The sequence below is a fragment of the Malassezia vespertilionis genome, chromosome 4 (genome assembly GCF_029542925.1).
Source record: "Malassezia vespertilionis chromosome 4, complete sequence".
Classification (NCBI taxonomy): Eukaryota; Fungi; Basidiomycota; class Malasseziomycetes; order Malasseziales; family Malasseziaceae; genus Malassezia; species Malassezia vespertilionis.
The window spans coordinates 403,330-419,379 of NC_079250.1; the positions used below are offsets into that span (position 1 = coordinate 403,330).

General features: G+C 57.2%; 8 protein-coding genes across 8 annotated transcripts; 5 read left to right on the forward strand and 3 right to left on the reverse strand.

The window, feature by feature from the left end:
• Positions 1-8: 8 nt before the first annotated feature.
• On the reverse strand, positions 9-2,080 carry fcp1 (protein-serine/threonine phosphatase; the record flags this gene model as incomplete). The annotated part of the gene is made up of 4 exons (XM_056207019.1): positions 9-1,057; positions 1,081-1,287; positions 1,349-1,986; positions 2,013-2,080. 4 exons carry the CDS (start codon positions 2,078-2,080, stop codon positions 9-11), a joined length of 1,962 nt encoding a protein of 653 aa, XP_056062994.1.
• Positions 2,081-2,227: 147 nt separating this feature from the next.
• On the forward strand, positions 2,228-3,037 carry MVES1_002188 (uncharacterized protein; the record flags this gene model as incomplete). The annotated part of the gene is made up of 3 exons (XM_056207020.1): positions 2,228-2,267; positions 2,293-2,410; positions 2,605-3,037. 3 exons carry the CDS (start codon positions 2,228-2,230, stop codon positions 3,035-3,037), a joined length of 591 nt encoding a protein of 196 aa, XP_056062995.1.
• A 47-nt stretch (positions 3,038-3,084) lies between these two features.
• Positions 3,085-4,386, forward strand: MVES1_002189 (uncharacterized protein; the record flags this gene model as incomplete). The annotated part of the gene is made up of 1 exon (XM_056207021.1): positions 3,085-4,386. The coding sequence occupies one exon, from the start codon at positions 3,085-3,087 to the stop codon at positions 4,384-4,386; it is 1,302 nt and encodes a 433-aa protein (XP_056062996.1).
• An 80-nt stretch (positions 4,387-4,466) lies between these two features.
• Positions 4,467-7,346, forward strand: RAD5 (DNA helicase rad5; the record flags this gene model as incomplete). Its single annotated transcript, XM_056207022.1, has 1 exon — positions 4,467-7,346. The coding sequence occupies one exon, from the start codon at positions 4,467-4,469 to the stop codon at positions 7,344-7,346; it is 2,880 nt and encodes a 959-aa protein (XP_056062997.1).
• A 101-nt stretch (positions 7,347-7,447) lies between these two features.
• On the reverse strand, positions 7,448-8,915 carry ECM39 (dolichyl-P-Man:Man7GlcNAc2-PP-dolichol alpha-1,6-mannosyltransferase; the record flags this gene model as incomplete). The annotated part of the gene is made up of 2 exons (XM_056207023.1): positions 7,448-7,457; positions 7,501-8,915. The coding sequence occupies 2 exons, from the start codon at positions 8,913-8,915 to the stop codon at positions 7,448-7,450; spliced, it is 1,425 nt and encodes a 474-aa protein (XP_056062998.1).
• Positions 8,916-9,001: 86 nt separating this feature from the next.
• Positions 9,002-9,904, forward strand: MVES1_002192 (very-long-chain (3R)-3-hydroxyacyl-CoA dehydratase; the record flags this gene model as incomplete). Its single annotated transcript, XM_056207024.1, has 1 exon — positions 9,002-9,904. One exon carries the CDS (start codon positions 9,002-9,004, stop codon positions 9,902-9,904), a length of 903 nt encoding a protein of 300 aa, XP_056062999.1.
• Positions 9,905-9,938: 34 nt separating this feature from the next.
• MVES1_002193 (uncharacterized protein) lies at positions 9,939-10,505 on the reverse strand (the record flags this gene model as incomplete). The annotated part of the gene is made up of 1 exon (XM_056207025.1): positions 9,939-10,505. The coding sequence occupies one exon, from the start codon at positions 10,503-10,505 to the stop codon at positions 9,939-9,941; it is 567 nt and encodes a 188-aa protein (XP_056063000.1).
• Positions 10,506-10,922: 417 nt separating this feature from the next.
• mug81 (RNA helicase) lies at positions 10,923-15,929 on the forward strand (the record flags this gene model as incomplete). Its single annotated transcript, XM_056207026.1, has 1 exon — positions 10,923-15,929. One exon carries the CDS (start codon positions 10,923-10,925, stop codon positions 15,927-15,929), a length of 5,007 nt encoding a protein of 1,668 aa, XP_056063001.1.
• Positions 15,930-16,050: the final 121 nt, after the last annotated feature.

A 16,050-nucleotide genomic window follows, 5' to 3' on the forward strand; every position in this document is an offset into this window, starting at 1 on the left:
ACACCCCATTATGCTAGCTCTTTTTCCATTTCTGACGCAAGGTCGTCAAGGAAATGCTCTTCTTCGCTGTCCGAAGGCGTCGATGTCCCTTTGCGCGCGTGCAAATGCTCGTTCTGTAGCGGCGCATCGGCGCGTGGGCGCTTGCGTGGCGGATCGCTCAGCTCTGATTCGGAGCCGGACTCGTCGTCGGCAAGGACATGCTGGCGCAGCTTGGATTGCCCGCCGCGCATGGCCGCCTTGTGCCGCCGTCGGCTGAGGGGCGAGCGCAAAAGACTGTCGGCGCCGTTCTCGCTGTAAGTGGACTGCGAGGCACTATCGAGCTCGCTGTCGGTCTCGTCATCGTCGAGGAACGCGTCCACCTCGTCCTCTGCCTCGCCCCAGTCCATGCTCGCCAGGTCGAGCGGGGCCTCGTTGTTGTCCGAGTCGGTTTCAGAGTAGACGCTGGTTGCGAGGTTGCGCAAAGCCTCGTTGGGCAGTTGCATCAGCTGTGCGCTGCGTGGAATCGCGTATGGCTCTGTAGGCTCGTTTGTCCAGTGGCGGATTGAGTCGTCGAGCCATGCTGGCCATACGACGTGGACGTTGCCGCGCCGAAACGCTTCTTCAACTTTCGCAGTGCCCGCATTCGTCGCGACGATATGCGTTACGTCGGGTGTGATGCTGCGGCGGCATGCAGCACCAAACTCTTGCGCCATGAGCCACACCGCGCTGCTCTCCGGGCGCTCGTTAAGGGGGATTAGACCAGAGAATGCAAGTACACACTTGTCCAGTACTTTGCGCTTCATCCCGCTGATAATGTCCTTGGTATCGGGACTCGCACTGTGTTTGGCGCTCCATGCCGCGTACCATTGGGTATGAATATCGGTAAGCAATCGCTGAATTAGTTCCAACTCGTTGTCATCGTCGTTTAGTACAGTGTGCGACGGCGCGGCGGGGTCTGTAGATGCGACAGCATCTGTCTCTTCTTGCAGGCGCTTGAGGGGACGTGCGTCAACTTGGTCAGAGATGGTCTGCTGCTGCTGCTGCTCGAGGGGAGCTGAAGGAGACGCTTCGTCTGGCGCTGGTGCGTCTACGGGCACTGACGTTGGTGCTGGTGCTGGTGCTGGTGCTGGTGCTGGTGCTGGTGCTGGTGCTGGTGCTGGTGCTGGTGCTGGTGCTGGTGCTGGTGCTGGTGCTGGTGCTGGTGCTGGTGCTGGTGCTGGTGCTGGTGCTGGTGCTGGTGCTGGTGCTGGTGCTGGTGCTGGTGCTGGTGCTGGTGCTGGCGCTGGCGCTGCAGGTCCGAGATGCGCGCTGTTAATGTCGCCAATGCCGACAAAAAATTCGTCTGTGGTCAGTGCGCCTTGCAACATACACGGCTCAACTTTGATCAAGTTGGGACTCCAGTTCCATACGTCAGCGCGATCGTCAATAATCACGACCATGGACGTGTTGATTGGGAATAAGCGTGCCAGACTCTTCTGGACCAGGCTGTCGTTCTCATCACGCGAAAGGATGCGCGAGCCAAACAACCTGCCATCGGGGTCAATAACGCGGCACACACAGTCTGCATACGAGCGCGTTCCCATCGTATATACGTGTAGCTCAAACATTTCTGCGAGGTGCAGCAAGAAGGACTGCAGGCCAGGCCGCTGCTTGACATAGTACCAGCACCCGTCCTCATCGCCATCCGTTGCAAACGCCGTGGGATCCTTTTCATCAAGATGCTGTGGTGCGTGCGATACAGACTTGCCATCGGCACCAAGCTGGAACGCTACAATATCGCGTAATGCATGCCGGTGCGGACTGCTCGTATCGTGTGCCCATTCGCGCACGGTCGGATCGACAGTGACGTGAATCACTGTCTGGTCCAAATCGACAATGAGCGCTAATTTCTTGTCTCCAAGCAAACGCTCTGTCGTTTCTTTGTCAATGCGCTCCGCCTCGGAGCGTGATACTTTCACCGACGCGGAAGAGTGCAGTGTTGCAAATGTCTGCTGCTCAAAGTTTTGCCTGTATAAGTAAGGGATGCAGCGTACTCGTCAATTTCTTTTCCACATATCGCGCACAGTCCCGCCACTTGGATCGGGTGCGCACATTCGGCCATCGTCCGACCGCGACGCTACTACTTAGAAGTGGCGCTTTTCCTCTCCCCCTTCCGCCCCTCCCTTTGTGGCCTGCGCCCCACATCTGCATACTTCCAAGCGCGCTCCACTCCGCATACTTCCCCAACGCACAACAACACCTCCACACCATGGGCGCTGCGCGCGCGCTGGACCGCTTGGATCCGTATGGTGCGTAGGCAATCTTCTTATACAGACCTGTCCAATAAGCACGATGTGGGAAGCATGGAAGGAACTACATGGCTGCTCAGCTCGGCGAAACCGGACTACGGCGCTGCGCAGCTGACGGACGACAGCTTGGATACGCTCTGGCAGTATGTGCCTGTCTACGGATTGCTGACTGCAGGAGCGATGGAGAATTACCGCACATGGTGAACATACACTTTCAAAAACGCACGGCGATTACACATGTATCGATTTATTTGGATTGTGGACGAGACGACTCGTATACCCCCACAAAGATTTTAGTCCGTGCCGGTACGCATCCGTATGACCTGGTCGACGTGAGGTACCGCGAGCTGTTTGAACCACAGGGCTGGTGCCACTTTTTTCTTGACACACCGGACCCATTTGGCGTCGAGTCGTCTGTGGGCGTGGAGGATATGCAGCCCATCGACGTGTTTGTGCTGCAAATCTGCATCCTCGGCAACCACCTCAACGGAAAGGATACGCATATCCGCTCTATGAAAGTATTTGGGCCTTCTAGCCTTGATGCGGTGCCGCCACCGCCCGCAGCGAGCAGCACAATGCAGCTCTCGATGGAGCGATTGGTCGAGCAAGGAATGCGCACCGACGCGTTTCAGCGCCAGGTCCTGCGTGTCGGATACGAGCGTGCGACCCTACAACTGCGTCGTATCATGCAGCAGCATGCGCACAGCGCACCCAGCACGCGTGCCCACGCGCCGCCACGCCGCTCGCTGCTCTCCCATACCCTTCGATAGACCACGTGGCGAAATGACCAGCGCGGTGCTCCACTAGGGCGTCCTGCATGGAAGCGATTCTGCGCAAAGAGCTGAAACAATGGCAGCGCGAATTCCGCGTGACGCATGGTCGCGATCCGTCACGTACGGATATGCAGCGCAATCCCGATATGGCACTGACGTATGATACGTGGCATGCGCTGAGCCAGGCAAAAGGCGCGCCGAAGCCGCCGAAAAAAGAAATAAAAGAGGCACGGCGCACAGCGATGCCTGCGCCGCCGACGACGCCCACGAAGCCGCGAAAGACGATACAGGTGCAAAGTCCCGGCAATCCGTTTCGGTCTCCAAGTACGCCGCAGCGCACGTACAAAAAAAAGAACGACTTTGCCGCGTGCGATTCGGACCTTAGCGAGCCGGAGACGTCGCCAAAACGTGCGGTGCCTACACCGACGAAACCGAAAAAGACACCCCCACAGATATTTGCGTACACACCACGTACCAAGGCACGCAAGCGGCTGCGCGGCGAAGATGTGCGCACGCCGCCACATGCGCGTTTGCCAAGGTACGATGTGCAGTCGCGTGCATCGCTGCTCCTAGCACAAAGTCCTTCGAAGCGCGCCGAGGAAGAGGAGGGGCCGCAGGCAAAGCGGCGCATTTTTTCTTCTCGGGATACACCGCTAGAGATACCCAACTATGACGCGTTCGGCCCATCGCCCAGAAAGCGTACTCAAGCATCCGCGCGCGGATTCCGCCCTTTTTTTCGGACGGCCAGCACAGCAGACGTACCTGCGTCGCCGCAGATGGAGATGGATGTTTGCGAAGAGGCCGCGCCATCGTCTCAGTCCATTCCCCAGACCCCTTTCTCACCCACACAGACCTCGCAGACGTCCGCCACGACGCAGGTGCCGCTTCCCGCTTCCAGTGCGCTTGCACTTGACGTGGAAACAAATGGCGCGAGCGTCATGGTTCTGCCCTACCAGCGCTTTGGCTCTGTCCGCACACGGCGCGGGCAGCTCGAAGAGCACGACGCACTCGACGCACTTGAGTGGGCAGTGCGGCAGGCGCAGAATGAGGAGGCGCAGAATGAGGAGGCACAGGAGCCGGTGCACGAGATTGTTCTCCCCGATCTCGACGAAATCGAGTACCTATCGCTTGTTTCGCCTAAACGCTATGGACAACGCGCAGAGATCGCGCGACGGCAGCGAGCCGCACAACTTGTGGAAGAGGTTGTTGCAGAGGACACGACTTCGGGGATAGATTGCGGGGCGAGCGAGAGTGACGACCACCACGACGACGATTGGGCGAGCGAGACGAGTAGCGTGGAGTATGGGCTTGGCGACGGCGAAATGGATAGTGCGGATGTGTTGTAGGAAGTGGAGTGGCGCGTGTGTAAATTAGCAAAATAGCCCCATATCCCATTTTTGGCAACCAACACGTTCAGCGGCGTCCTATGGCGGACGCTCACGCTAACAACGCGCCGCTCTTTTTCCTCGATGCAGACGAGCACAGTATACCCACACCTGCTCCTATACAGAAAGACTGGCGGCGGCGCTACTTGGGCACATTTGTGCTGCCTGCGTACTCGATGACCAAGGGCAGCGAGTACATCCGCCCCGGCCACCAGGTGATGATCACACGCAAGAAAAAGAGCGCGCCGGCAAAAGGCGCGCAAGCCAAGCTCTCTTTCGGCAGCAAATCCGTTCCGAAATCAGCGCGTGAGCGGCCCGATCATGTCGTGCGATTCAGTACCCTGCGCGGTTTCGAAGTTGGCCGGATTCCTGTGGATGTTGGCGGGTGGATGGCGCCCCTCTTGGACAACGGGACGGTGGAGTTCGACGGTTTTGTCGTTGATTGTCCCGTTCCACTTACGGTCGGTGCGGATATCATCCTTGAGATCAAGGCGTACATGCTCAAAGACGCGTTCCGTGCAAGTGTGACGGCGATGTGCGACTTGGCCAACGATGCACAGAACTTGTTGGCGGAAGAGAGCGCACACGAGCGGCATTTGCGCCAGCGCAAAGCAGCACTGCACCGTCTTTTTCGCACGTGTAATCTGACGCCGACGAAAACCATGCGTGCCAGCGAAGAGGAGCGAAGCGCGCGCACAAACAAGCCCACGGTCAACGACGACGCGGAGAATGACGGTACAGAGGTCTCGCATGCTAACCTGCGCGACATCTACGCCAAGGCACAGCAGCATGACCTGTCTCTTCCGGAAATCGAGCCGCCAGCGACGTTTGCACTCACGCTCCGGCCGTACCAAAAGCAGGCGCTGGGGTGGATGCAAGAGATGGAAGATGCACAAGGCTCGTCGAACCGTGCGTCTACCTTGCACCCACTTTGGGAGCAGTATACCTTCCCTTTTGCTGACGATCCTGATGCGGGGTGCGAACCCTTCTTCTACAACCCATACATTGGCGATGTCAGCCTGCACTTTCAGCCCGCCAGTCGCGGCGCGCGCGGCGGAATTTTGGCGGACGAAATGGGCCTCGGGAAGACAATCATGCTGGCCAGTTTGATCCACGCAAATCGCGCGCTCGACTCTCCTGAGCAACCGGCGAAAAAAGCGCGCACGCTGCGCCAGCCTTCGCTTGCCAGTGCGTTTGGCGCACAGCGCCGCACTGCAGGCAAGTCGTGTGCCACACTTGTCGTGGCACCAATGAGTCTTTTGAGCCAGTGGAAAAGCGAGCTGGAGCGCGCGAGCGTGCCTGGAAGCTTGCGCGTGCTGCTCTACTATGGCGACGCTCGCGAACAGCTTGCGTGTGCGCTGCACGAATCGCGTGTCGATGTTGTGATTACATCCTACGGCACTCTCACGCACGAGTACAAGCGCGAAATTGAGCGCGCTGGCACCTGTCTCCTATTTGCTGAGTCGTGGCACCGCGTCATTCTGGACGAAGCGCACAATATCAAAAACCGCAGCACAGTAGCTGCGCGTGCGAGTTTTCTGCTGCATGCAGACCGGCGCTGGGCGCTGACAGGCACTCCCATTCAAAATCGTTTGACAGACTTGTACAGCCTGCTGCGGTTCCTGCGCGTGGAGCCTTGGGGCGACGTGAGCTTCTTCAACAGCTTTCTTGCGAAGCCATTTGCGAGTCAGAGTGCGCGCGCGCTGGATATTGTGCAGTCCATTCTCTCCAGCATCCTGCTCCGCCGCGAAAAAGGCAGCCACGACAAGGACGGGCGTTTAATTGTCGAGCTCCCTGAAAAACGATTCGATACCCAACGCCTCGCCTTTTCCCCTGCAGAGCGCGAAATTTACAACAGTGTATACGACCGCGCACGCGCTCGATTTCGGCGCCTCGCTGCACAAGGCCTGGTCGGCCGCAACTTTAGTCTTATTTTTTCCGTGCTCATGCGCCTGCGCCAGGCTGTATGCCATCCTATGTTGGTGCTGCATGATCGTGCGTCGCGGCCCGAATCGATGCCAGACGAGGTCAACGAGGAGGAGAAATTTTACCAGCACATACACGCGTTGATCGCCAAGTTCCAGCAGGGCGCCGACGGCGCGGATGGAGCGCACTTTGCGCTGCACGTTCTCGATCAGCTCGCGCAGCCGTGCGAGGCGGACGAAGAAGAGTGCCCTTTTTGCATGGAGCTGCGCCAGTCAAAATGCTTTTTGCCGCTGTGCATGCACCATGGATGTCGCGAGTGCCTTGTACAGTACCTGCAAGCGTGCGAAGACAGAGGCGAGGAGCCGCACTGTCCTGTGTGCCGCAAAGGACCCGTGCAAGCGGAGGATTTGGTCGAGTCTGTACGCCCACAAGCGCCCTCGCGCCACAAATCCGAAGCGCCTCCGCTCCGGGGAAGCACAAAACTCGACGCACTCCTTACACAGCTCGCGCAGCTCATGAGTAACGATTCGACGATGAAAGGCGTTATTTTTTCGCAATTCACTGGCTTCCTCGACCTGATCCAGGCGCACCTGAAAAAAGCAGGTTACACGTTTTTCCGACTCGATGGCCGCACGTCGCAGGCCGAGCGTGCGGCAATCCTCGCACAGTTTGCCGAGTGCGATGCACAGGCCCTCTTTCTCATCTCGCTGCGTGCCGGTGGTGTGGGCTTGAACTTGACCGCGGCGAATCATGTATGGCTTATGGACTGCTGGTGGAATCAGAGCATTGAGGACCAGGCGGTGGATCGCATCCACCGCATCGGCCAAACCAGACCCGTCACCGTCCACCGGTTTTTAATCGAGGAGACGATCGAGGACAGGGTCCTCGCAATCCAGCGACGCAAAAAGGAGCTGGTGGAACATGCACTGGCCCAGAGCGCATCAAAAGACGCACCATCTGAGGTGATGGCGAACTTGGAACTACTATTTGGCTAGCATGTTACTGCGCTTACAAATCCATAGCATCGGTTCCTGATATACATGGACTGGCAGCAAAGCGTCACGCACAGAGGCAAACGATCGGTGCGTGTGCAGCGTCAACAGGTGCTGCTTGTAGGTGTGCCATGGCTTGCGCTGTGCGCCGCTGTACCCAAGTGCCTCTGCTATCGGCGTAAAAAGAGCGCGGCTCGTGACGTTGCAATTGGCATGCTCGGTGATGATGTGGGTATATTCGCGCCATGCATCGTCGTCATAGCCGAGGTCCTCGCGCTTGTCATACACCCACTCGGGCTCTGTCTGCGGCACGAGCGAGCGGGATGGACGGTGCATGTGGATGCTTTGGAAACGTGTGACGCCCGTCATGGCGGCCAACGTATCCACGTGCACCGACACGCCTCCCTCGGGCACTGCACGGTGCAGCATATGCAGTGCCGCACCGCCGGGATAATTGAGTGCGCTGACATGTGAAAATAGGAGGGAGCAGGCAAACGCCGCTGCAATGCATGCAAGCGGCACGATGCGGTGCATGGATGCGTGGCATCCAACAGCGCCCACCGCGCTCACGCAATTGAGTAGCGGGACCGAGTAGAGAATGAAGCGCCACTCTTTGTGCGACAAAATGCTGAGCAAGCCGACGGGAAAGAGGGCCATGCAGAGGATCGCAGCGCGGGGAAATGCACGGACGGGATAGATGAGGCCGACAAGGAACAACGGGAGCGTGCCGGTGAGCATGCGGGGTATATCGTGCACCAGGTACGTGTGCCACGGCATGGTGCCCCAATTCGACGCGTGCCCATCGACGACATTGAACTGCATGGCGCTGATTTCGGGCCACACCCACGCGCCGAGGTGCGGCACACGGATTTTGTCCACGTGGCGCCAAAAATAGGAGTCGACGCCGAGGGAGAGGAGGGCGCCCAGGCCGATCGAAAAGAGGCCTGTCCAAAACACAACGGCAAAGCGCTTGCCCGAGCGCCATACCCACAGATACGCTGGAATGCAAAGACCGAAAATCTCGAAGCGCAGGGTGCTGGCTGTGACGACGAGCAGGACAAGCCCTGCATATGTCCCTCTATGGCCCACAATCGCACCCAGCGCCGCTACGGCGAGGGGAAACGCAATTCCATTGGGCGTAGTGCGGCCCGTCCAAAACGTCAGGTGAAACTGCGCGGCGCAGAGCAAGTAAAAGTAGCGCTGCGCAAGGGCGTGCCGAGGAAAGACACACGTGCAAAAAAAAATGAGCGCCGCCCACGTCGCAAGCGCGAGCACGATCCGCACTGCAAGCTGTACTTGGGACGCGTCCAGCACAATGCCCAGCGCTTTGCTTGCACCGAGCAGCGGCGCTGTCAACCCTGCCAGCAGGAGCGGGCCAAGGAATGAGCGGGGCACCGCACCGGGGAAGGCGATATGATCGTATGCAGCTATGCTCTCCGGCGCGATGCCGTATGTCAAAATATCATGCACTGCCTGCAAGCTGAAACTCTCTTCAACCTTTGTAAATGGTGCGTGGACCACATGCAGGACAAGCACGGCCCCCAACAAGATTGCGCTCTGTGCGGGGTGCATGGTTGGTGCATGTGGAGATACCGGCCCATGTGAAACTGGTCAAGCAAAAGCGGCGTGCGTAAGCATTCACACTTTCCCCATTGAATATGAACACCACCGCTGCATCCAAGCCCAAGAAGCATACGTCGCCTCTGACGACGTTCTACCTTTGTGTGTATAACCTCCTCCAGTTTGTGGGATGGCTTCGCATCTTCATTGGCTTCTGCCTGCAAATGATCCAAGGCGAACACGCGCGCCGGATTATGTACGTTTCCGTGGGCAAGTTTGTCGATGAGTACACGCCGGACATGATCCACGGTGCTGCTCCATCCTTCTCTCAGTACAACCCGATTGTAGCCGAGGCACTCACACGCCTCTCGCGCATGCACGGCTACTTGGGACCCCTTGTCGTCATCTTCCAGACCCTCGCCGTATTCGAAGTCTTCCACGCCCTGTTTGGATTAGTCCAGGCGAATCCCATTATGGTTGCTCTCCAAGTTGCATCGCGCATCGCCATTATTTGGGGTGTTGTTGAGAAGTACACCGTCGCGGCTTCGAGCCCCTGGTACGGCGTACTCGTGTTCGCCTGGTCGCTCAGCGAGATCACGCGCTACCCGTTCTACGTCAACCAGCTCTTGAACTCGCCTTCATTCATGGCTCTCTGGTCCCGCTACTCGTTCTTTATTGTCTTATATCCGCTCGGCGTGCTTTCGGAGATGAGTTTGATTTGGCTCACGCTTCCCAAGACGAACGAGTGGCCTTGGATCAACCAAACTGGCTGGACGCAGCGCGACATGATTTTCCTCGGTGCCTTGCCGATCTACGTCCCAGGCCTGTTTATTTTGTACTCGCACCTTTGGGCTGCGCGTGTCAAGGTGCTCGGCAGCGACTTTGCCGGTAGCAAGGGTCGCGCAATGGTCGACAAAAAGCGCGACGAGTACCTCAGCAGGTTCCGCAAGATCACTGAAAAGACTGCAGCACGCTCCCAGACTGTGCCAGCAGCTCAGTAGAGTATGTACTACGCAGTGAACTACATGTGGGTATCTATATACGTTTCCCTGCGTCTCTTTGCAGCATTTCTTCTGCTCGCGCGCCGGCTTGGGTGGGATGCACAAGAGGGTAGTCGAGCCGAGTGATTTGGCCTTCGCGCAGCAGCATTGTACAGCGGCGGAGGAGCGCATGTCCGTTGTCGTTTTGTCGCGGGAGCTCGAGCTGCTCGCTAAATGAACAGTCAGTGTCGGCCAAAAGTGGAAATGGAAGACCCAGCGCGGAGTGAATGCGCTGCGAGCATGCGGGCGAGTGGGTGCTGAGGCCGTAGACAGCGAGATTTGGCTCACATGCTAATAGTGCCGGCATACAGTCCTTGATCGACTGTAATTGCAGACCGCACGGCTGCGCTGTTGCGTCGTGCAGATCGACGACTGTGTCTTGCCCGACACGTTTTGTCGGGAACGAAACTGCGCACAGTAGCACGGGGCGGCTCAAGGAAAGCATGAAGAGATCCACCGGCGTATTCTTCGAGTCCGTGCTACACAGTCCGATCAATGCAGGCAACGGATGGCCTGGGAGGTGGAATACGGCCATATCTTTTTCAACATTGTGGCCGTTCATACCTGCTGTTAGCAAGTCCTGAAACAAAAAAAAGGGGACTCAGGACAATAACGCATAGTTGTGGGCCCATCACCTTTCGGTGCGTTCGCCAAGTAGAAAAATCATCATTGTCCCCAAAGAAGTACGTACCAAACTACGCACTGTCATGTTAGCCACTGTACACATAACGCAAGCACTCAGAACCCTTTTTGCAATCATAGGCAATACCTCAGTGGATTGACAGATTGATATTATAAAGGAAACTCATCATCGCTGCGGCATGGACTCATACGTACCAAGGCGGACTTGCAGAAACCATGGCGAAGCGTTGCAGGAAAGCAAGAGTGCTTATGTAATGAGTTTATGCGGCGTGTATTTGTCAGCCAAATGCTTTTGTATCCATGCAGAGTTTCTGCCCCATGCGCACATTTTCTGGCCATGGACGCGGCGTTCCTGACCACGCTCCTGGACGGCATACCGCCCTCGTCCGACCTTGACACAGATTGCACTCTCCACACAAAGCCATTAGCACTGCGTACACCGCATATATGGCGCCAACTTTTTTCTTCGGTCCCTGCAGAAGCGCCGCCGATCCCCGATTCGGCCAACGCCGGCGCAGCGTCGCTGCTCGTGCGACACATCGAGTCCACATATACCGACCGAGACACACAAATGAGGATTCTCGAGGCTGCCACGAGTGCACTGCGTATGGACGCGGCAGACGTTGAGCATGTATCTACCCAGCTTGCCGACCTGCTAGGGTTTGACCAGCTTGACCTGGTCATGGCCCTATGCGCCAAGCCCGACGCATCTGGCGCGCAACTGGAGCGCATCTTGCGGCATAGGGAGCACGGGGTTGGATCTAGTCAAGCGCCACTTGCGCTTGCACCTGCGCAGCATACAGAGACGTACCCGCACGTCTACGCAGCTCCGGAGCAGAACAATATCCTTACCGCAGGTGGCGCACGATTTTCTCTTCCGTTAGGCACAATGCGCACGCACGAGAATTTGTATGAGGAAGTGACGATTCCGCCGAGCAATCCGTTACCCTTTCGCTCCACGGAGCGACTTCTTCCAATCTCGGAGATGGATCTCGTGTGCCGAGGCGCATTCCGTCATTACAAAACGTTGAACCGCTTGCAAAGCGCTGTATATCCGATGGCCTACCAAACGAATGAAAACTTACTTATTTGTGCGCCTACTGGTGCAGGCAAGACCGATGTCGCGATGCTGTCCGTTTTGCGTTGCATCTCGCGCTACGCGACCGTCGACGGGACACAAATTCACATCAACAAGGACGCATTTAAAATTGTATACGTTGCACCAATGAAGGCACTTGTCTCTGAAATTGTGTCGAAATTTTCCAAGCGCCTTGCGTACCTCGGCATCAAGGTCCGGGAGCTTACAGGCGACATGCAGCTCTCGCGCCGCGAAATTGCCGAGACACAAATGGTTGTGACGACGCCGGAGAAATGGGACGTGGTTACGCGACGACCTACAGGCGAGGGCGAACTGGCACTGTCAGTGCGCCTTCTAATTATAGACGAGGTCCATCTTTTGCACGAAGATCGCGGCGCAGTCATCGAGACGATCGTAGCACGCACACAGCGGCTCGTCGAGTCGACTCAGTCCATGATTCGGATCGTGGGCTTGTCTGCTACGCTGCCAAACTATGTCGATGTGGCCGATTTTTTGGGCGTGAATCGGTACCGTGGCCTGTTTTACTTTGGCAGCGCTTTTCGTCCCGTCCCGCTTGAGCAGCACTTTCTTGGCGTGCGCGGCAAAGCCGGTTCAACAATCGCACGCGCAAATCTCGACCGGGTCGCCTACGAAAAAGTGCAGCAGCTGGTGGAGGCAGGCCACCAGGTAATGGTGTTTGTGCACACGCGCAAGGATACAGTCAAGTCAGCCGAGTCTTTGCTGGAGCTAGGCAAAGACGATGGACTGGAAGCGATGCTTACGGAGCAATGCACAGAGAATACTGTACTTCAACGCAACGTAGCAATGAGCCGTAATCGCGAGATGCGCGAGTTGTTTGCGCATGGAATTGGAATCCATAATGCAGGCATGCTTCGTAGCGATCGCGACTTGGCCGAACGTGCGTTTGCGGAGGGCGCCACGCGGATTCTGTTCAGCACGGCAACACTGGCATGGGGGGTAAATCTGCCCGCGTATGCAGTGATTATCAAAGGGACCGACGTGTACAACGCCGATGTGAGTAAGTTTGTCGATCTCGGGATCCTCGACGTGCTTCAAATCTTTGGGCGTGCAGGCCGACCGCAGTACGAGGATAAGGGCGTGGGGTACATTTGCACCAATATCGACAAGCTTCCGCACTACATCGAGTCTGTCACTGCGTCGCACCCCATCGAGTCCACCTTTTTGCAAGGTATTGTTGACGCATTGAACGCCGAGATTGCATTGGGCTCTGTTGCGAGTATCACCGAAGGCGTGTCTTGGCTTGGATTTACCTATCTGTTTACGCGTCTCAAAAAAGCACCGCTCGTGTACGGAATCAGCTTGCAGGACCTCGCGGCGGACCCAACCCTGGCGACGCGTCGCGCTTATTGGATCAGCAACGCCGCCAAGGTCCTGACCAAGCACGGAATGGTCGTGCATGACACCACGTCCGGGCGCTTGTACCCTACGAATATTGGCCGGATTGCGTCTCGCTACTACATTGGGCACCGCACCGTTGAAGTCTTTCAGCAGCGGTTGCGCAACAATCTGCGCGAGGCCGATGCATTGGACTTGATGAGCCGCGCCGTCGATTTTGGTCAGGTCACGTACCGCGAGTCGGAGGAAACGGAGCTGAGACGATTGCTGGATAGCGTCCCATGCCAAGTGGCAGGCGGCGCCAGGACCGCGCTCGGGAAGGTGAATATCCTCTTGCAAGCGTTTGTGAGCAATCTGTTTATTGAAGACTTTGCCCTCGTCTCGGATGGGCGCTACGTAAGTCAGAATGCGGGTCGTGTCCTCCTTTCCCTGGTGGATATGGCGCTGGAGCGCGGGTATGCGACCGCCGCTTTTGCTTTTCTCAATCTCGCCAAGGCCGTCGACCGGCGCATGTGGCCGTTTGAGCACCCGCTAAAGCAGATGCAGCTCAAGGCCGAAGTGAAGCACAAAGTGCTTACATTTGCAGACGACTTGGAGGTAGGGCAACTACGCGCCATGCCACTTCCAGCGCTTGGCACTCTGCTACGTGCGAACCAGGCGATCGCAGAGGTAGTACACAACGCTGCAATGCGCTTTCCACAAGTGCAGCTTGCAGTGCGGACCTATCCTTTGCCCGACGCACACGTCCGACTCGACATTGGCCTGCGCCGCGATTTTGTGTGGGACGAAAAGGTGCATGGCAGCACACTGCCAATTTTGCTGTGGGTCGAAGACGCGACACAGCGTGTCGTATACACTGAGCGTCTTATATTGCGCAATACGACCCAAGCGCTAGGCAATCCCTCCACGCCGGATATACGCGTTTCAATTCATGTTGCATTGCACGATCCTGCAACACGGCCAGCGTCGCAGGAGATGTACACGGTCGTTTGGGCTTCGCAGCATTGGCTTGGTGCCGACGGTGCCGTGGAGCTTGACATGAATGACGTGTGGTGTCCAGAGCCGTCGGCCAGCACCCGTTTGTTGCCGCTTCCATTGCTGCATGTTAAAGACGCGGTGAAGTATGCAGAGGAGTACACATGCGACGGGATCCATGCATTTAATCTTGTGCAAACCCAAGTTTTTCACACGCTCGCCCATTCTGCGCGGAACGTACTGCTGTGTGCGCCGCCAGGCGCCGGAAAAAAAACGGTGATCGAAATGGCGATTTGCCGTGCATTGGATCTTAACGAGACTGTGCTTGTCCTTGCGCCACACGATGCAGCGGCTAGGCAGTACACTGCACAGCTCTCGCGCCGTGCGTGGACCGCAGGAAAGCTGATCGGGAAAGGCGCAGCGATACAGGTCGTGACGCCAGCGACTCTGTCCTCACCCAGCACGGCGCTGTGTATTTTGTTGGACATGCATTGCATGGATGCGACATACGAACTTGCAGTGATACAGATTTTGCGTAATGCGCCTCGGCGCATTGTTGCGAGCTCCGCCAGCCTTGCAAGCGCAGAGTGCGTCGCTTCATGGCTGGGCATTGCACCGCGACATGTGTACAACTATGCGCCAGAGGACCGACCGTATCCTGTATCGCTCACCATGGACACGGTCGATATTCCGTACTCGGACACACAAGTCCGAGGCTATATTAAGCCAGCATACGAGCGAGTGCGTGCTGCGCCAGGGCCTGCAATTTTGATCACACCGTTGCGCAACCAGTCCTGGATTGCAGCGAATGAATTGCTCGCACGCATGGCCACCGATCCAGAAGCACTTGCTACCCCTTTGCAGGATCCAGAGGCGATTGCTGCACGCGCGCAACGCACGGATCTTGCTCATCTTTTGCGACAAGGAATTGGTGTATGGCACAAGGGGCTTGGTGCCCAAGATTGCAGACTGGTCGAGGAACTGTATGAAATGGGGCTTGTGCGCATCTTGCTAATTTCGCGCGACGCTGTGCCGCTGCTTACTATGCGTGCAGGACTGGTCGGCGTGCTTGGTACAGAGTACATGCAAACATCTGGCGTGGGAACAGGTTTGGAGCACTATTCGCTCCCCGTTTTGCTCGAGATGCAGGCGCTTGCCGTCCGGCCTGCCGAGACGAGAGGTGCATTTGCCGTCATGTGCCATCAGACGCGCGCTGCGACGCTGCAACGGCTGCTGTGTGCGCCATATGCATTGGAATCCAAATTGGATGCCAGCGCACTTTTAGCGCCGCTTCTGCTGGAAATTCAGGCGCAGCGAGTAAAGACGATGGAAGACGCTTGTGCATGGCTCAGTGCTTCGTTTTTCGCAAGGCGCGCCTTGGCTAATCCAGGATATTACCAAATTGCCGCGCCTGTACACGGCGCGACGCGTACTGAAGCGGCGGCCGCTGTTTCAGCTGTGCTTGATGAGACGGCACAGCTTGCAGCGCATATGGGACTGATTGTGTGCAAGGATAAAGCGATGCACCTTACCAGGCTTGGTACCGGCGCTTTGGCGCACGATGTGGAAAATTGGCATGCACTGATGGTGTCGGGCATTGACAGGTATAGTGTGTCGGATGATATTGCACACCGGCTCTCGACATTTGCAGCACCGACGTCGGAGGAGAATGATGTGCTGTTGCAGGTGCTCAAGCGCAGCATACCAAAGCCGATTCTTGACGCGGTTAAATTCGAGTCGCTCCCTGCGTTACTTCTTGCGTGCTGGCTCGCCGATACGCGGCGTGGAGGTCCGCGAGCGTCGATGGAGATACTTGTGCGGGATCTTGGCGCGAAAAACGCAGCTCAGGCTGCACAATTGCGCGACGCGCTTTTGGTGCATCTGAGTCGGTCGCGTCGAGCAGGTAGGGAATAGTGCGCGCTGCACATGCCGAGTCCAACGCGGCGAGCGCAAAAGCAACGCCCATACTCCACCTAATTCGACACGCGGCAGCTACATTAGTAGGCGCGCTTGTGTACTGTCCAGTATTCCTTCA